Source organism: Siphateles boraxobius, unplaced genomic scaffold (genome assembly GCF_051911475.1).
Source record: "Siphateles boraxobius isolate OS27281-9 unplaced genomic scaffold, OSU_SipBor_1 130, whole genome shotgun sequence".
Taxonomy (NCBI): domain Eukaryota; kingdom Metazoa; phylum Chordata; class Actinopteri; order Cypriniformes; family Leuciscidae; genus Siphateles; species Siphateles boraxobius.
Genome location: NW_027508734.1, coordinates 16,330,587 through 16,350,305, shown reverse-complemented (window position 1 = coordinate 16,350,305; position 19,719 = coordinate 16,330,587). Strand labels below are relative to the sequence as shown.

Genomic DNA, 19,719 nt, shown 5'->3' with positions numbered 1-19,719 from the left:
AAACTTTTGACTGGTAGTATAAATGATAAGTTAACCGTCAATATTTTGTCACACATTCTTGAACAAAACTGTGGAGGGTCAAATGGTGATTCTCAACAACACCGTAACTAGATGATCTTCAAACACAGGCATTTATCACAACTGTGGTCCTCATGTTGCCATAACCTTCATCTGCTTCTTTGGACCGAGCTCATGCTGATGATGTCATGGCTGTGATGACCTCACATGGGCCTTGTCCAGCTGAAGATGTTCATGAGCAGGAGGAAGCTCATAAAGGCAGATTTGGACGTTTATTGCACAACTGCTGCAGGTGTGTGTGTGTGTGTGTGTTTATGACCAAAGAAGATGTAATATATTCCTGAAATATGTTTTTTTGTAGTTAAGGAAGGATTTCTAGATAGATGTCGAGCGCGAGGGATTAGGCTTTGAGCGGATGCCGAGAAGGTAATGCTCTTTGAGCCAGAACCAAACATTACATAATACTAGTTCGCACATTAGCTCATCTCTCGTCATCTTTGCTATCAAGATGGAAAAAGTTGCGATAGAAGAAACAGGCGTTTTCCAAGGAGGCCTTAGGGTACCACAAAGTCTGTTTGTAGCATTCACGCCTGTGTCACCCCACAGTAGTCTGAAAGTTGTTGAAAGCTCCTCCCGGTGTACAGCATGTTGTACTACTGCTCTATGGCTCTGACTAGCACCTCAGTTTGGACAAAGTGACTCACAGTCTCTCCTCTGCTCTGGTCGTACATTCTGAACTTGTTTACCCCTGGTTGAACGTTAGAACTGGTGTAGTATTTAAACATTTTTGCCTCATAGGACATGATTTGTGTAAAATAAGAGCTAAAAATTTGCCAGAAGGCCATTTGGGTAGAAGTTCTTATTTTTGTGGTTGGCAATTTATCTTTGGTAATTGTTGTTAAATGGAAGGAGTAACTAAAAGTGCTAGTATGAATTAGTCTATTCAACAGGTACAGTTGGTTTCGGTAGCATGCATGTTAAATCATTTTATCAAACCTGGTAACCTATCCCACCGTTTCCCAACTTATGTCTTATGTAGCCAGTAATGCAATTCTAGGAAAATAGGATTATTTGCCCAGAATCGAATTCTAATAGGTATAGCCTATCGCTGTAAAAAAGACAGCACAAGTATAAATAAGATTACGCGCCTCTTTTTAAAAAAGGAACTGAATGTTCGATCACAGTTAACAGCACATTTAAAAACAACACCTGTTGTTGAAGTGCAAAAAGTTACAACACATTTATTATTACACATATTAAATTACAATACAAACAGGGTACGAATTACACAATGGCCTTCAGGGGTCAGACCCCCGTTATTCGCACCCTGAATACAATTTCAATGACATACCGTATATATTTAATTCAAAAAGTCATAGTTTAACAAAGCAAAATTCTCTAAGTACCCCTTGTTGCAAATCACTGATGTATAAAATTGAAACCAAAATAATAAATTAATAAGCAAAAAACCTAAATAATACAAATGTGTTCATTTTTGCCTCATATAAAGCTTTTTTGTTCAATTCAGTCTTTAATTTGAATCAATCTTTTGATTCTACGAAAGCATTTTAGTTTAGTTTACAATGAATTAAATTTGACAACCCATTTTTATTAATGATAAAAAAAAAATGCAAAGATGCATTGCACATAATTAAGATTGATCACACCTGCAAATACTCAATCCATCATATGAGCAATTGTTGATTGGTCATAAGAAATTCCTGAAAACAAACATTCAGACCTGTTAGCCAGTGGAAACCTTCATCATCCCAAGAGTGCATCTGCCCTTTGGCTTCAGCTCAAATGAATTTGGCCTTAAACTTGGGAGCAAGGAAGCAGAGCCCCCTCTGTGAGTGTTCGGAACACATGAGGGGTGGCAATGAGCCTTATCCTCTTTAACAGCTCTTGAGTCCCGAGCGGAGGATGTAATGGACTGCGGTCCTGTTCTGTTGTGCAGTCTGACTCATCACCATTTATTACATAACCACACACTAATGTGCAGGGGGACCCAAGGTTGCACTAAGATTTGGATGCAAGTGGTCGGATGCCAAGCTGCCAACGGATGTAAATTAAAAGCAAAGAACAGCTTGTTTTTTCAATCATTTTATTGGCTCGGTTCATTTTCTGCCCTTGCAAATGATGGCAAGAAACACTTTATGTGAAGAGAGATGACATTTTTAGGAAGTACAACCTATTTTGGTGCCTATATACACAAACACACCAATACAATGTTCATTGCATTGGAGAAGATACTTGGAGAGCATTATGTTCATGCACCCAAAAGACAGATAGCAATTGCAAAGGACTTGTCCACCTGCTGTTCAGAATGGTTGACAAAGCCCATAACCAACTGGTTTCACAGTAAATCCGAGCTTGTTAAATAATCACACAATGAGTTGAGTGTCGAAAACAATTTCTTGTATTGGCAAACTCTCAAAAAAAAAAAAATGTATTCATTATTTAATATCTTCCTACAAACTTTGCTCTGTTTTTCCGTCTTCTGCTTCAGATCCATGCGGGCACACGTGGGAAGAATGAGACACCACCTTGAAAGTTTATTGATCAGATACACTTTTCATATTTCTTGTCATATCAATGTATCATAGAACAAAGACTTTCAGAATTGATTGTATTAACAAATGAACAGATTATCATAAGGCCTCCTACTTCCTTTTACCATAAATGTATGCTTCTGGTTCAACTTCATCCTCTTCGATCTTCATCAATATCCCAAAATATGATACCTTATGCTTGTAAATAATTTTTAATTTTAAACATTTTATTTGACTCCCTATTTAGACTTTCCCAAGGCCTGAACTTGATTACAGAAATAAGCATAATTCACTAGTTCTTTCTCACAGCATTTGGCTACAGAAAACAGTCATCTACTAAGAGGGGGAACTTGTGTCCAGTTATCTGAGACCCTTATTTTCCTTAGATAATACAGATAAAAAGATAAACCACAATAGTTTGTTTAAATAGATGCTAAACAGCTACAACATCACATGACATAATGAATGTATCCTCTTTAATGGCATTCATAAAATGCAGTACATAATTAAATTAAATTAATTAAACATATTTAAACAAATGAAACTAAATCAGATGAGTTTTATATAAAAAAATAGATATTTCTATGATCTTCAATGTCTTGCCTTAATCCACTTTAAGCTCAGAATTACCAATGCTAATAACTATTCTCATTGTACAACTAATATGCAGTTCAAGAGGACTTTTAAACGCATTACAAAAATTGTCCTCTTTTACTATCCGTTGTTAAACCAAACAGGAAGTCACAAAGATTCACCCATAGACAGGATTCACCAGACCAAATAAGCCATTTCTGATCCGCTCAGTCAAAACAAGCTGCTGCGCGATCGAACAACTTGACATCGATTATTTACGTCTTGATTCTAATGTTTTCCTTTCTAAAAGCGGACGCGATGAAAACCGTCAGATGTTCATTATAACTTTATTGTTGTCTTAAATTAAGACTGCTAGTATTTTTGACCGACCATATTGGTTGTCATTATTCAGGCGAAGTTATATCAAGAGTATAAACTGTTACGAAAAGCAAAAACACCTGCAGATCTAGTGCAGGGTCTTTGGTATAACGTTAGGCCCTGCAGTTGATCTTCCATCGCCTGACAAATCTGCAGTTTTCTTTTATATGCGTTTCGTTTTATTCACTACGGTTTTGCATAACACTTCGTCGATCACTGAAGATGGACACAGACAAGTTTAACTATGTGTATAGTTGCGATTTAGACATAAACGTCCAACTGAAAATGTGAGTATGTTTCTGGTCCTTAGTCATTGTCTTGATTGCAGAACTGTCAAAACCAGCAGAATGTCAACAGAGATCGAGTAACAGCTCATTGCTCATAGAAACATCGCTCGTCTTATTGGAAGATGTGGTGTGCGTCATATGCATCTATATCTACTCTATGTAATTTAATAGTTTGTTTTTAAATATATTGTCTACTTCGTCAAAGACAAAATCACCAAATCTCCCTAAATAGAGGACCTAATGTAGTACATTTATATTTTAAAAGTAGAAAGGAAGACTCTTGCCTCCGTTATATCAAATCGTTGTTTTTGTGATGTTTACCAAAACTAGCATGGCAACACTGAGTCAGAAGAATGAAGTGTTAACACGAGTCCAGCGAGAGCTGTTGTGTTTTAGGGCTGTCATCTGTCTATTGACATCATTCTCCTTTTGCCCTCGATCTTAACGAGTCTCTGTCCGCGTGTGGATCATAAATTATTCTTCTGACCCCTAGTTTTTGTCCGGCTGCACACACGCGCGCATAATGGAGTCAGTTTAATTTCAGTGTGTGTGTGTGTGTGTGTGTGTGTGTGTGTTGCATTACGTTAGAAGGACAGACAAATCCCATGGTGCTAGTGAGCAAACGTTTACGCAAGACCTCATCATAAGACAGTGAAGCCAAACTGCATGAAGAAGAGCTGTCACCATGTGAAGCACTTGAAATAACGGGGTGATTTGACAGGGCTGACCTTCATAATTTAAATGGATAGTTCACCCAAAAATGAACATTTTGCCTCATTGCAAAGTTCCAAACTTGTATTAGCTTTTTTTCTTGTGCTGAACACAAAAGAAGATATTTTAAAGAATGTTGGTAATCAAACAGTTGACAGTAGCCATTGACTTCCATAGTAAAGAAAATACCAAGGGTGCCGGCAACCTTCTGGTGACCAACATTCTTTAAAATATCTTCTTTTTTGTTCAGCACAAGATAGAAACTAATACAGGTTTGGAAAAACATGAGGGTGAGTAAATGATGACCAATTTTTTCATTTTTGGGTAAACTGTACCTTTAAGTGTGAGATAGGAATAATAAAAAAAGTCCTTTAAGGAATGTTAATGTCTAAGTAAAACATTTTTAAAAAGTGCATGTTACGTATTTTAGATGCTTGCGAACACCAATAGCGTTCGCACAAGCGTTGCACTAACGCTTAGAGTATTGGACACATCAACAAAACTGAAACAAATTAATACTTTTATTACAAAAATATTAAAGGGTTAGTTCACCCAAAATTAAAATTCTATCATTAATTACTCATGCTCATGTGAGCTGTCTTTCTCTCCATTGACTATGCAACTACCACTTTCAAGCCAGGGAAAGGTAGTAAGGACATCTATAAAGTAATCCATGTGGCTCCAGTGATTTAACCTCAATTTTATGGAGCAACATGAGTGCTTTGTTTGCACAAATAATATCATTTTCCACTTCTTTTCTTCTTCAAAATATTAATCTCAATCGCGCGTTCACGGCATCAACTTCTGCTTTCGCGTCAACACAACACATGCTTATTATTTTGTAAATAAAGAGGTAAATTATGGTTTTTTTTGTTGTTGCACAAAGCACTTGCATCACTTCGTAAATAGGAGGTTAAATCACTGGAGTCACATGGATTACTTAAATTATGTCATTAATACCTTTCTCGGGCTGCAATAGAGGTTCTCATTCGTGAGAAAACTTTCACGATTTCATTAAAAAGATCTTCATTTGTTTTCCGAAGATGAACGGATGTCTTATAGATTTTGTATGACATGAAGGTGAGTAATTAATGACAGAATTTTCATTTTTGGGTGAACTATCCCTTTATGCATAAAAAAAAATTCAACTGTGATTGAAATGTCTCTTGAGCACCAAATCAGCATATTAGAATGATTTAGAAAATTCAGCTTCAGTGTCACAGGAATAAATTACATTTAAAAATAGAAATTTATTTTTTGAAAAACCTTTTCAATTTAAAATGGAAAACATTTTAAACATTCATTATAAATTGTAATAATATTTCATAATATTGATGTTTTTACTGTATTTTGTCTAAAAAAATGCAGCCTTGGTGAGCATAAGAAACTTTTTAAAAACATTTTAAAAAATCTTAGTGTATCAGTAGTGTTAACATATCTCCAAAGTAAATTACTAAAAAACATGTTTTGTTATAAAGTGTTTACAGTTAAAATTCTATAATCCTTTTACCTTTATGAGCCATATTCACCATTTACTTTCATTAAATTCAAAATAGTTTTTTGTTCCACAAATGAAAGTACTTACAACTAGTGTCAGTGAGTGTGAGTATAATGTGGGGTGGAAAAGTCATGGAAATCATTGGTCAAATAGCTGAAATTTAGACCCCAAATATCTTGACATTATGTTGTGTGCTGACTGAGCAAAAATAGCCTTTCGTTTGTGTTTGCTTTTGCAGAGGCAGTCTAGAGGGCAAGAGAGAGCAGAAGAGCTATAAATCTCTGCTCGAGGACCCCATGCTGCGATTCTCAGGACTCTATCAGGAGAGCTGCTCCGACCTGTACGTCACCTGTCAGGTGTTTGCTGAGGGCAAGCCACTCGCTCTGCCAGTACGGACGTCTTACAAGGCCTTCAGCACTCGCTGGAAGTGAGTACATTTAACAACGGTTAATCTCCGTATCTCACACTGTGGCTCACTTTATGAAAACTTTAAATCGGTCTACTATCACAATCAGTTTCAATTATTTCTCACTGGTTTGGGGTCAATATTGTTTTTTTTTTTACTTTTACTTTTATTCAGCAATGCTGCATTAAAAATTGATCAAAAGTGACATTTAATAGGATTATAATTTTACAAAATAATTATATCAAATAAATGCTGTTCTTTTGAACTTTCTATTCATCAAAGAATTTAAAAGAAAAGAAAAAAATATCATGGTTTCCACAAAAACTTTCCACATGGCTGAAAAAAAACTTTATTTTTAACGAATAATCCATATCTCACACTGTGGCTCACTTTATGCAAGTGTGAACCAGTAATGAGTCAGAGCAGGAAACCAAACAAAATATGCCAGAGATGTGTTGCTGAGATATATACCTATATATTTTAATACCTTTGTCATCCTTTCACATATTTACACAGATACATGACAAGTATAAATAATTTTCATGATTTAGAAAAAAAACATTAATACCTTCAGATTTTGTTTGTTGACTGTACTGAGTCATCTGTTTTGTCACATTATTATCCTGTTTTTTTCTTCTTCGCAGCTGGAACGAGTGGCTTAGATTGCCAGTGAAGTACCCTGACCTGCCTCAGAGTGCCCAGGTGACTCTAACTGTTTGGGATGTGTATGGACCCGGCCGTGCCACACCTGTTGGGGGCACTACAGTCACCCTGTTTGGGAAATATGGGTAAAGGTCTACTGTTCCATCAGAAATTATCTATGTGTGTACCTCATTAGCCTTCATGTAAACACCTGAAAATGTCATGTGATTGAGCTCTATTTGAATGAAATGCATCTATGGTTAAAAGAAACTTAAATAATCTGTTGAATATCAGAATAATTGTTTTGAAAACCTTTAAATGTGTCTACTATCACAATCAGTTTCAAATATTTCTCAGTGGTTTGGGGTCAATATGATTATTTTTTTTACTTTTATTCAGCAAGGCTGCCTTAAAATTGATCAAAAGTGACAGTTAATAGGATTATAATTTTACAAAATAATGATATAAAATAAATGCTGTTCTTTCTATTCATCAAAGAATAAAAAATAAAATAAAATAAATGTCATGGTTTCCACAAAAAAATTCCACATGGCTGCCGAAAACTTAGCTTTGCCAGCACAGGAATAAATTACATTTTAAAATATATAAAAAAAACTTTATTTTTTAACAAATAATTGTAGTCTTGGTGGGCAATAGAGACTTCTTTCAAAAACATTAAAAAATAAAATGTGAAAATGCAGTGCATGTGAAATGCAGTGCAATTCTGGCCCACCAATCTTTGCTACATACTCTCTTCTAGATATGTCTAGTTTTTGAAGGACAGTTGGACATGATATATTTGTGCAAAATTAAAATGAAGCATCCTGCATTCTAATTCATAAGAAGAAGGCTTTCTATAAAATTTACCAATTATGCACTAGAATGCATAATTGGTAAATACAGAAACTGGTCTTTTGCAATTATAGTAACACTCTTTTGAAATTTTGTTCAGAATACATATAATTCATATCTTCACTCGCATGATAAATTGTAATCCAGAATTTAAATTACATATAACCAGCATTCAGAAACTGTGATTATATCAAATTAATACAAATCTGTGCATGTTAATATAGTCAGTGAGGTGTTCTTAATCATTTATGGAAGAGATTGTTAAAGAGACAAATTTGATGTTTTTTTTTGTTGACATTTTTTCCACAGAAGTTTGCACACCACCCCTCTTTTACATCTAATAAGGGGAATCCCTTATCCTTCTTCATCTCTCTTCTTCTCTCCCTCTGTCTACCAGAATGTTCCGGCAGGGCATGCATGATCTGAAGGTGTGGCCGGGCGTGGAGGGTGATGGCAGTGAGCCCACTAGTACACCAGGAAGGACAGGCAGCACTCTGTCAGAGGACCAGATGGGCCGCCTAGCCAAGGTCAGTTGAGGGATTGGGGAGTGGTGAAGCCCAACTGAGACAGAAAGGCGAGAAATATGCCTGTGGACAGTTACTGCACTTGAGGGATTAGTTAAATGAAAAGTGGGTGGCAAGGTGGGATAGATGGATGTGCTGTTTGTGTTTATAGATTACCCAGTTTTTGGAAAGAATGAGAATTGAAAATGTTTGGGTGTTGTGAGTGAGTGCGGTGTATGGGTGCGGTGTATGGGTGCGGTGTATGCGTGCGGTGTATGCGTGCGTGTGTGCGTGCGTGTGTGCGTGTGTGCGTGTGTGTGTGTGTGTGCGTGTGTGTGTGTGTTCTCTAAGAGGACATGTTTTAACTGCCCTCTGTTCCAGGGCCCAGACCTGGAGATACTTAGTGACGTGAGTATGAGAGAAAACGGGACAGGAATGCCGAGTGTGTGTGTATGTATGAATGTGTTTGTATGAGTGTGTGCTTGTCTCATATTTTTGGGCAAGATATAGGATGGGTTCCATACTTGGCTTGTTAAATTTGACCCACATTTTCACAAATAGCATAAGTATATAATTTCCTGTGTGTTTTGGACTTTCAAGCACTGACATTTTGGACATTGTTTCCCCTAACCAATTTTTTTATTTAACATTTTATATTCATTTTTGTTTTTGAGAATTTATGTGCAGCAGTAAAGATGTTATAAAGCAGACCAAGTGTTCAGGGGAATTGAGAAACGCTTTTTATAACACTATAAATTAGAGCTGCTCGATTAATCGTTAAAAGATCGTGATACCGATGAAAACACCCATGCAATCGTATTTCTTAATGACAAGGATTCGGCTATGTCTACTAAACCTTAGACAAGTACATTCACAGCGGACATCTAAATCTGCGTTGGTGCTGAGAGAGCAGTTGTCATGTATAGATTTGAAACAGCTTCACAAAAAGTCTTTTCAACCACACAGTATCTTTATTTATGTGACAATAATTCAAATTAACATAAAATATATAAACACTGATGTCTAGAGTAGTGATCAAAATAAAGATTGCATCAATTACATCATTACACCAGTAGTTGGTGACAATTGACTGTTAAAAAATGTATTTGTCATTGAATCATTCAAGAGATTTGTTTAAAAATGTTGAGTCTTTATGAGTGAGTCATTGAATCAATTGTTTATTCATTCAAACAAACCAATTTTCTAAAAATTCATTAAAATTCATTAAATATTTTTAATTTAATTTATATAATTTGAGCATTTAACATTTTATCAGAACCTCTAGTAAATTGCATGTTATTTTGTTTTAGTGGTCTATTCAGAATCGTGAAACAAAACAAAAAAAACAGAATCGTGTAGCTCTACTATAAATTAATTTTAAAAAATATGGCACGTCTGATGCAACTTGAGCCCTTTTAACAATATCTTTCAACTAACTGTTTCAACTCATGTTATGGCCATGTAAAAGCTGGTACGCTTGCCTAAACCTCTGTTTAGTGTCTGTAATGTATAACCAAATGTTCATCTACAGAAAAACAGTTCTACATCAAACGGACAATTTAGAAGAATCTAAAGATTCAATAAAAAGATTGTTGTGCTGGATAATTCATCTAAGTCAGAATGATTTGGTGTGGATGCCGTTGACAAAGCTTAACTTGTTTGGAACTGGGAACATTCCTTGAAATGTCGTGGATATTATGTTTAGCCACTAAAACACAAGTATGGCTGGTTAAACAAAGTCCTCTTAGACTCTTGATGGCCTTTAGATGAGATGTGTTATTGTACTAACTATTACTAACTGTTTGTTTAGAAAGGGCTGAGTCATCTTGGTGTGCTACTACTTTGTACTGGCAACCACTGAATCTTCTCACTTGCTAATGGGCGTTTTTGTGTTTGAGGCTCTTGCTGGCTGACACGCCACTGTCATATGATTGGCTAAAGGATTGTGCACACAAGGTATTAGTGTTACTGGTCTTCGAAACATGTCTTTTTCTTTAAGTTTTCCTCTCTCTTTCTTTGCCTTTCTGTCTTTCCCAGCTAACAAAAGCTCATCGTCAGGGTCACATGGTTAAAGTAGACTGGCTGGATCGCTTGACCTTCAGAGAGATTGAGATGATCAATGAGGTGAGTGGGTTTGGGGTAAACGGTGTCATGATACGACATCACTATAATTTTTGTAACCTCTTTGTAGAGCCCAAACTAAAAAACACAATATGTCAAACAATATGTTTTTTTAATCTACAGAGTGAGAAACGTAGCTCTAATTTCATGTACCTTATGGTGGAATTCCCCCGTGTCAAAACTGGCGAACGAGAATACAGCATTGTCTATTACGAAAAGGTATATCCATTTTTAACTACATCTTTTGCTACAAAGTCAAAATTGATTCAAAATAACCCTGTTTACTTTCCCTGTTAATGCATGATTCATCAAAATGTATCAGCTCTGCTTTACTAGGTTGTGTTGTTAATGTTAACTAATAGCCAAATGACTATTTAAGCATTTTTAGAATATGCTTGTTGTTGGTAAAGCAGTTTTTAAAAAATCTTACCAATTGCTAATAGAGTTATTTAATGTGGTTAATGAACTTGAACTTGACGGTTATTCGTGTCAAAAAACATTTTCAGGAGGGAAGCAGTCCCACACAATTCCAACTGCAAATTAGCAGTCAGAAATAAATACTTTAACAATCTTATCATTTTTAAATGGGTAAAAACAAGCCCCAACTTACAGTTTTAGAAAAATACATTTTTACTTTTTTGAAGTAAAATGGGTTGTGAATGCCTTTATTATTTTGACTTTAAATCATTGATTAATCAAAAAATTTAAAAGGAGTGTAGTTAAAAGACTCTAAATTTGAGTGACTCTCTTTTCAGGATGCTGATGATTCCTCCCCTTTGCCAACCAGTTCAGATATTGTGAAAGTCCCAGACCCACAGATGTGCATGGTGAGTGGAAATAAAAACAAAAAAGTCAGTTAACTTGGGTTCATTGGTTTGAAAATCTATGATAAATGTGTGTCTTATGCCGTTTACACCTGGTATTAAGATGTGTTTTGGTCGATCGGATCACAAGTAGACGAGGGAGACACATTCCCGTTTACACCTGGTGTTTTAATCTCTTTTTTCCCCCTTAAATTACTTCTGTCCTGATTTATTCAGGGGGAGGGTGAGTGCGTGTTCAGGAATTTTTCATCTTCAAACCAAACTTGGGTCTTCAGCCATCAAAGTTTAAATACTTTCTGGATAGCACATTTCCCTATAATGTTTATGCATTAGGTCAGTAGGCCGTGGAGAGAAGCCAGTCTTTTGTGGCTGTTCGATCATATGAGCATTTACACTACAAAAGCAAAGTGGTCTAATGAGTTTTGACTACCTCTGGGATCGGTCGAAAGTGGTGGAAGCGTCGTCCACTTGTCATCTTAATACCAGGTGTAAACTGGGCCTTACACACAAATGGTGATGCATATTTTGGCACTTGATAATGTAAAAAATACTTTTGTAAAAAGTGAAAAAAAAATTAAAATGACAAAGTTGGTACTTACTGGTGCTGGTTTTCTGTTGCAGGAGAACCTTGTGGAGAGTAAGCATCATAAACTGGCCCGTAGTTTGCGCAGCGGACCGTCTGACCACGATCTCAAACCTAATGCAGCCACACGTGATCAACTCAATGTTAGTGATGAAGAGAAAAAGAAGTCCACAAGACATCTCTGCAGATGTGTTTTTAAAATGTATATATTTATCTGTCATAGATCATAGTGAGCTACCCACCCACTAAACAGCTAAGCTCTGAGGAACAGGACCTTGTGTGGAAGTTTAGATACTACCTCACCACACAAGAAAAGGTGAGTGAGCACATGTACTGTACACTAACCATTTAAAAGTTTTTGGATCAGTAAGAAAGAAATGAAGGCTTTTATTCTTCAAAGATGCATTAAACTGATCAAAAGTAAAGTAAAGACATGGCAGTAAAGACATGTATAATGTTACAAAAGATTTCTATTGCAAATATATGCTTTTCTTTTAAACTTTCTAGTCATCAAAGAATCCTGCAAAAATATTTTGCCATCACAGGAATAAATTACATTTTAAAATATCTAAAATTGAACCCGTTGTTTCACAAAATTACTGTTTTTTTTTAATCAAATAAATGCAGCCTTGGTGAGCATAAATACATAATAATAAATAAATCTCACCGACCCCAAACATTTGAAATTATGTTCATGTTTACTAGTGTTGCCCCATTGGTAGTAGGGTGGTGTCTCAGTCTTACTCTGTCTCCAAGGCAGGATCTAATTGTGGCTCTGTTTTTAGGCTTTGACTAAGTTCCTGAAATGTGTGAACTGGGATCTGCCCCAGGAGGCCAAACAGGCCCTGGAGCTGCTGGGAAAGTGGCGGCCGATGGATGTGGAGGATTCCCTGGAGCTGCTGTCTTCTCAGTTTTCCAACCCCACAGTCAGACGCTACGCTGTCGCGAGGCTGCAGCAGGCTGACGATGAGGTAAAGTCTACAGTATATGTGTTTCTGTGTCTTTATGTATGTCTTCTATCTAGAGTATATGTGTCAGTATACGTCTTTGTGCGTCAAATGATTTTATACTTTCTAATGCAGTATTAACTATCCTTAAATATGCACACCATTACCAATGGGAATCTTTTGGGACAACTAACAGATTCATGCATTAGAGGAACCTGATTCCTGCGGATAAACATTTAATTCTGCTTATTTTTCGGACTCTTTAAAGAATGAATTGTGATGCATACAATAACCATACCATACACACAGACCTCATCTCTCTTTGTAATTCATTATAGGATCTGCTAATGTACTTGCTCCAGCTGGTACAGGCATTGAAATATGAGAACTTCATTGATATCCAGGGTGGTTTGGAGCCTGCCAGTAAGAGAGACAGCAGTCCGGGGGTTCTGGCAGAGAGCTCAACAGTAGGAGATCTGGAAAGGTTAGCTGAAACCTCACAGAACATGCGTCTATGTGAAATGTGGAACCCCCTCCCTGCATCTTTGCATGCACGATTTCCAGAGATGCTCAGAATATATGTACTGTTGGAATTGTAAACAATTAAAAATTGAAAAACAAAAAACGTGAGGGTTCCACTCACTGATTTATTTTTCAGTTCCCAGATGGCATCAACCATCCCTGTGATGCCCAGTGGACAGAAAGGCAAAGAGGGACCAGATGGTGAAAATCTAGAGGTAAGTGTAAAATAAAAAGTTAGCAGATGTAAAAAAAAACAGTTTATTTTAGATAAAGGGGATGTGGAGATTATTTAACGGTGTGTATGACCTGTGATCAACAGCAAGATCTGTGCACTTTCCTTATATCACGTGCCTGCAAAAACTCCACTCTGGCAAACTATCTATATTGGTGAGTTCATTAATCAAGGGGTTTTGCAGTTCTTGCTTGACTATAAAAATTTTCACAGACTCCCTATCTAAGATTTAAAACTAAAAGAAAATGTAGTTTGGATATTGTCTTCTACTGCAGGTATGTAATAGTGGAGTGTGAGGATCAGGACACCCAGCAGAGAGACCCAAAAACCCATGACATGTACATCAATGTAATGAGGAGGTTCAGTCAGGCTCTGCTCAAGGTACCTTCACATTCTGAACCCACATGACTGACAACAAACTAATTTGATAATATACACTACTGTTCAAAAGTTTGGAGTCAGTAAGACTTTCTAATGTTTTTGCAAGACGTCTCTTATGTTCACCAAGGCTGTAATTATTTTGATCAAAAATACAGTAAAATAGTATTACGATTTAAATATCTGTTTGCTTTTTTTAAATATTATTAAATTTTAATATCTATAATTATTTATTTTTTTAAATGTAATTAATTCCTGTGATGGCAAAGCTGGATTTTCAGCATCATTACTCCAGTCTTCAGTGTCACATGATCCTTCAGAAATCATTCTAATATGCTGATTTAGTGCTCAAGAAACATTCTTATTATTATCAATCTTAAATAATTTTTTTCAGGGTTCTTTGATTGATGAACAGAACACACTTTGTTTGAAATATCTTTTATAACATTATAAATGTCTTTTCTGTCACTTTTGATCAATATAATGCATCCTTGCTAAATAAAAGTTGCTAAAATAAAAAAACAACTTTTGAACACTACAGTACCTAACCAGGCATGATGCTCAAGTTATCAGCATCAAGCAATTTGTCCGTCTAGTTAAGATTGTACTTTCAAAGTGCATACAAAAAGTGATTTTGTCTGATTATATTGCAAATTCATGCCACATATGATTGGTTGATAAAAGTAAATAGATGTGAATTGTTGAAATAGAAGATATTGAAAATAATATGTGATGATTTATGTCTATTTCCAGGGTGATAAGAGTGTAAGAGTGATGCGCTCCCTTCTGGCCTCCCAGCAGACATTTGTAGACAGACTAGTTCAACTCATGAAAGCTGTTCAGAGAGAGAGCGGAAACCGCAAGAAAAAGGTACGGAATATCTGCCGTAGATCATGAGGAATCTTTTGTAAAGTTTTTTGTTACATTTCATTTTTTCTGTCTTTGACAGACGGAGCGGTTACAGAGTCTGTTGGCTGATAATGAGAAGGTGAATCTGTCAGAGATCGAGCCCATCCCTCTCCCTCTGGAACCCCAAATCCGCATCAAAGGCATCATACCTGAGACTGCAACACTCTTTAAGGTATTGTGCATCATTTATATCCATTACACTGAGTCTCACATGCATCCATCCACCCCTGACCGCAGTTTTTGCCTCTTTCAGAGTGCTCTGATGCCGGCAAAGCTCATCTTTAAGACAGAAGATGGGGAGCAATATCCAGTCATCTTTAAACATGGAGATGACCTGAGACAGGACCAGCTCATCCTGCAGATTATTTCACTCATGGATAAGGTCCAAAGAGCTCATTAAAAGCTCATTTCCTCACACAGTACCAACAGGACACATAGTATTCATTATGACTTCTTACATACCTGTACACACACACAAAAAAAACATTTTCCGTTGTTTTATATAATGCTACTGCGAAAAAAAAAAAGAGTTTAATAGAATTTTTAGTTGATTGTTAGCTTTCTTATCTTCAACAGTTGCTGAGGAAAGAGAATTTGGACCTGAAGTTGACTCCATACAAAGTTCTGGCGACCAGCACCAAACATGGTCAGTACTGCTTCACCTATTGAGCCAGTCAATGCACATGTGAGAGTTTCATTTTACACTAGATGCATATGATTTGTCTGCAGGTTTTATGCAGTTTATGCAATCAGTGCCTGTGGCTGAAGTTTTGGCGACTGAAGGCAACATTCAGGTAATGCAATACAAAACAGTTCTGCAGTCCTGCTTCTGCAGGGCCACCTTCCTGCAAAGTTCAGTTCAAACCCTAACCCGTAAATCAAGGTCTTCAGGGTCCAGGCAGATGCGTTAGTGCAGTTTGGAGCTAAGATCTGCAGGAACGTGGCCCACCATGAATAGGATTGGACTACCATTTCACTTGGATATACATCACAACAATAGGGGGGAAAAAAGACTATCGTATTTTAATATTTTAAAATAAAAGTAATATTTTATTACTTACATTTGTATAATAGAATTGTAGGTGCAAGGTGCTTTGGCACATACCAAATAGGGGATGTAGTAAACGCATGCTTCTGTGTTTATTTGTAATATAACTAAAGAAAAAGCTCTCATATCTTTTTTATTTCTCTTGATTAATTACGTCTCCATGCAGAGTTTCTTCCGAAAGCACGCTCCGAATGATAAGGGGCCATATGGCATCAGCTCTGAAGTCATGGACACATACGTTAAAAGCTGTGGTGAGCTTCAGTTTGTTTATTTAGCTTTATAAATCATAATTTGCGTGTACTAAATCATGATATACTTTTCAGCGGGCTATTGTGTCATCACCTACATCCTAGGGGTTGGAGACAGACATCTAGACAATTTACTTCTCACAAAGACTGGTACATTCGATAAACGCACCACAGCTTTCAATGACTTTATGCACTGAAAAAACAGATTGGGCGTGCTGATCTGTATCTCTGGCTTGCAGGGAAGCTGTTCCATATCGATTTTGGGTATATTTTGGGTCGGGACCCTAAACCCCTGCCACCCCCTATGAAGTTGAGCAAGGAGATGGTGGAAGGTATGGGGGGCATGCAGAGCGAACAATACCAGGAGTTCAGGAAACAGTGCTACACTGCCTTCCTGCATCTACGCAGGCAAGTTAAAGAAGACCTACTTCCTATATGTAATATGTCTAACTTGAAATCAAAAATAACCTTTTTTGTTGTTTTGGTTCTCATATGCAGATACTCCAATCTCATTCTGAATTTGTTCTCTCTGATGGTGGATGCGAACATTCCAGACATTGCACTGGAGCCTGACAAAACTGTGAAAAAGGTGTGCGTGGTTCTAAATGTTTGGCCCCAAAATTTCAGAGGGAGAATAAAATGAACAACAAGATTTTAACCTGTTCATTCTTTGCCTGCCCACTGCAGGTTCAGGACAAGTTTCGATTGGACCTCTCAGATGAGGAAGCAGTGCATTATATGCAGAGTCTGATTGATGAGAGTGTAGGGGCTTTGTTTGCTGCAGTGGTTGAACAGATACACAAATTTGCACAGGTGTGTATGTTTCCTCATTTTTTAACGCAATACTTGTTTCCCTTTTGCAAATTCAGCATTGAAACTATTAAAGACAAGGCCGATTTATGATGTTGCTCAAAACAAACTTGTTCTTTTACTGGTCTCATTTCTATGGATGGTAGCAATATTTTTGGCCTGTGCTGCTAAATTCTGGAAAACACTACAAAACTTTGCTCAGATTTTTTCCCCCCTGATTTGCTGTCTGGATGAATTAACTCTAGTTGCCAAAGTTCAGGCCAAGTCTGCAGATTTTGGGCAGTCAGGGTTAAAAGATTTCACTAAATCACAGTGTAGCCCAGACAATTTTTTTAGCTTTAGTCTTTGATTCCATCCAGAGATCAAACGTTTGTACTGTAGAGTATTACTATACTGTTTGCATAATATCTACTAACACTTTATTGTGATGCTCCCCAACAGACATTCTACTGACTACAAGTAGCTTTGCAAGTACATGTCAACTTAATCCCTGTTCGGACAGGACTAGTTTTCTAAACGACGTTTGAGTTACAATTCTTATCACTCAACGTCTATGATTTAATGTACCAATTCGGATGGGACTAAAATCTCCATGTCCATTTCAGTGGTGGGAGTGTGTTTTTTCTAGACGTGGCTATTACAGAAGGTCATGTGCTGTGTGTGCGTCACGTATATGTATTTTAATTTATTATATGTTAGTATGATTTAAATAATAATTATAAAAAAATATATTAAGTAAACTTTATGAGTTTATAGCATCTGTGAAATCTAGACAAGTATCTTACTCTTACCTGACAGTGATATTAAAATGGGCAGTCTTTGCTGTTTCACAGATTTGGCTCAATTTGCAGTTTTGCAGATTTGGCTCTATTCATTAATTGTATATGTTATTTTTTCATCGGATACAATACATATTGAAATTAAATTAAAGTATTCTGAAGATTGGTGTGCAAACGATAGTTCAAGTAGGTCAAAAAACACACCAGAAGCGTTAGATAATACCACATCAGCGATCACAGACATTCGCATTCGTATTGGGATTAGATTTCTCAGAGGACCGTTGAATTTGCTGAAAAACAGTAGGTCATTTGCCCTAGAATTTTTACAGAGGTTGTTTGAGAAAAATTCAGACTTGGCAGATTTGGACAAGATTAAAATCGCAAAGTACGTCTGTGAAACATGAATTTCTCTAACGACCAATTGGAAAACTAGTCCCATCCGAATAGGTCTTTACTACTAATACTATAAGTTACTTGACATGTAGTTGCAAATTAATGAGAGTTAGTTGACACAAGTTACACAGTTAGTAAAATGTCGAAAGTGGACAATCAAAATAAAGTGTAATCGAACAACTTGAAACTTAGTGGGTGATCCTCATTAATTTTGTGTATGATGCCCATTTTTTTCTCTTTAACAATTTATGATGCAATTTATGAAAAATCTGTGCATATTTTAAAAGTCTTGCAGTGTATTCCAGCTTTATAATAGAGTTCCCACTTTTGTTAATCAGCTATGATTATTGACAGATCCTGATAAATGGCCCAATAGCGGTCCCATGTGATTGGCATAGCTGACATATTGGACTTTTACTAATGTTTTATATTTCAAATCCACAGTATTGGCGCAGATGAGGTGATGTCATGGAGCCTGGTTCTCACATAATCAGTGAGCAACAGATAGATGGACGGCAACAACAACTGAATGATAGACGGGAGAAAAGGACACGTGCCAAGGCCACACTAGTGACATCGTTTTCCCCGTGAACCATTCATGCACTAGGTCTTGACTAAGCTGAATATATTTGTATATAAAATATAAAATTAACTGTATATGTGTAAAAAAAATAAAATAAAAAAAAAGACAGCCAAATAAAGATTCCAACTTTAGCATTTGTGTTTACTGGTCAGTATTAATTTGACAGTATATTTACTTTAACACTCATAAAACATTTGGATTCTATATTAGTAGCCGAAGTCTCGGTTAAATTTTTTACAATAGAATGGTAAAAAAAAAAATATATATATAATCTGTTAAATATGTATTTGAAACGGTTGATTAGGGACTGTTATCTGTATGGAGACATCCTTCTATGACAATGGGTGGTTCTGATACATATGGTGGTTTTAAAGGTTTCTCTGGATGAGAACCTTTGCATGTTTCCTACAGTGCGAGTCAGTTAGTGAGTCACACCTTACTATGAGGAGTATTCAATACAACTTTATTGCACAGCCTATTTAAAAAAATTGGCCAATGCCTTAGAGATTATAGCTCAATATATATATTTTTAGACTACATAGGTTCTGTGGATTAAACCTTGCACCCAGCATTAGTTTACAGAGCAACTTTAATGCAAATCTTCAGTTATTTTGTTTTTGTAATTAAAAGAAACTTACTGTTACAAAATTCATTCAATTAATGAACAGTACCACTGATGAAGAAAGATACTACATGCACACAAACCAAAACACTATAAAGTGATGATATTTGGTTAAAAAGTGCATATTTATTTTGCATTTCTTGATATTTCTGTTAGGCTAAGTTGAATATGCATGTACTGTATGCATGTTTTTCAGGCTTGTGGGCTGTGGTTTATTAAAGCTGAACTTGAACCCATGCAGACTTTTTTCCACTGCTATTTTTGGTCAACAAGAAACTTGACATTTAAAACTCGAGTCAT

At 36.4% G+C, this 19,719-nt stretch overlaps 1 protein-coding gene across 4 annotated transcripts; it reads left to right on the top strand.

Annotated features, from left to right (window-relative positions):
• Positions 1–184: 184 nt before the first annotated feature.
• Positions 185–18,928, top strand: pik3c3 (phosphatidylinositol 3-kinase, catalytic subunit type 3). 4 transcript variants are annotated; one of them, XM_077228161.1, is made up of 26 exons: positions 185–310; positions 6,256–6,444; positions 7,068–7,211; positions 8,315–8,444; positions 8,802–8,828; positions 10,458–10,544; positions 10,665–10,760; positions 11,297–11,368; positions 11,987–12,091; positions 12,172–12,264; positions 12,734–12,919; positions 13,234–13,379; positions 13,554–13,632; positions 13,737–13,804; positions 13,925–14,030; positions 14,781–14,897; positions 14,977–15,108; positions 15,190–15,318; positions 15,513–15,582; positions 15,666–15,730; positions 16,151–16,235; positions 16,308–16,382; positions 16,472–16,640; positions 16,731–16,821; positions 16,920–17,045; positions 18,659–18,928. In XM_077228161.1, the coding sequence occupies exons 1-26, from the start codon at positions 207–209 to the stop codon at positions 18,671–18,673; spliced, it is 2,706 nt and encodes a 901-aa protein (XP_077084276.1). In that variant the 5' UTR covers positions 185–206; the 3' UTR covers positions 18,674–18,928. The 4 variants fall into 4 exon arrangements, with proteins under 4 accessions (XP_077084276.1, XP_077084277.1, XP_077084279.1 ...); XM_077228163.1 differs by lacking the exon at positions 185–310 and adding an exon at positions 3,428–3,808; XM_077228162.1 differs by lacking the exon at positions 8,802–8,828.
• Positions 18,929–19,719: the final 791 nt, after the last annotated feature.

What these genes read in the sequence shown, in the direction of transcription:
- pik3c3 (XM_077228161.1), top strand. Translation starts at nt 207, where the DNA reads ATGGCTGTGATGACCTCACATGGGCCTTGTCCAGCTGAAGATGTTCAT. An exon ending in ACAGTAGGAGATCTGGAAAG is followed by an intron (nt 13,380 to 13,553) that starts GTTAGCTGAAAC and finishes TTTATTTTTCAG; the next exon opens with TTCCCAGATGGCATCAACCA. An exon ending in CTGACAAAACTGTGAAAAAG is followed by an intron (nt 16,822 to 16,919) that starts GTGTGCGTGGTT and finishes TGCCCACTGCAG; the next exon opens with GTTCAGGACAAGTTTCGATT.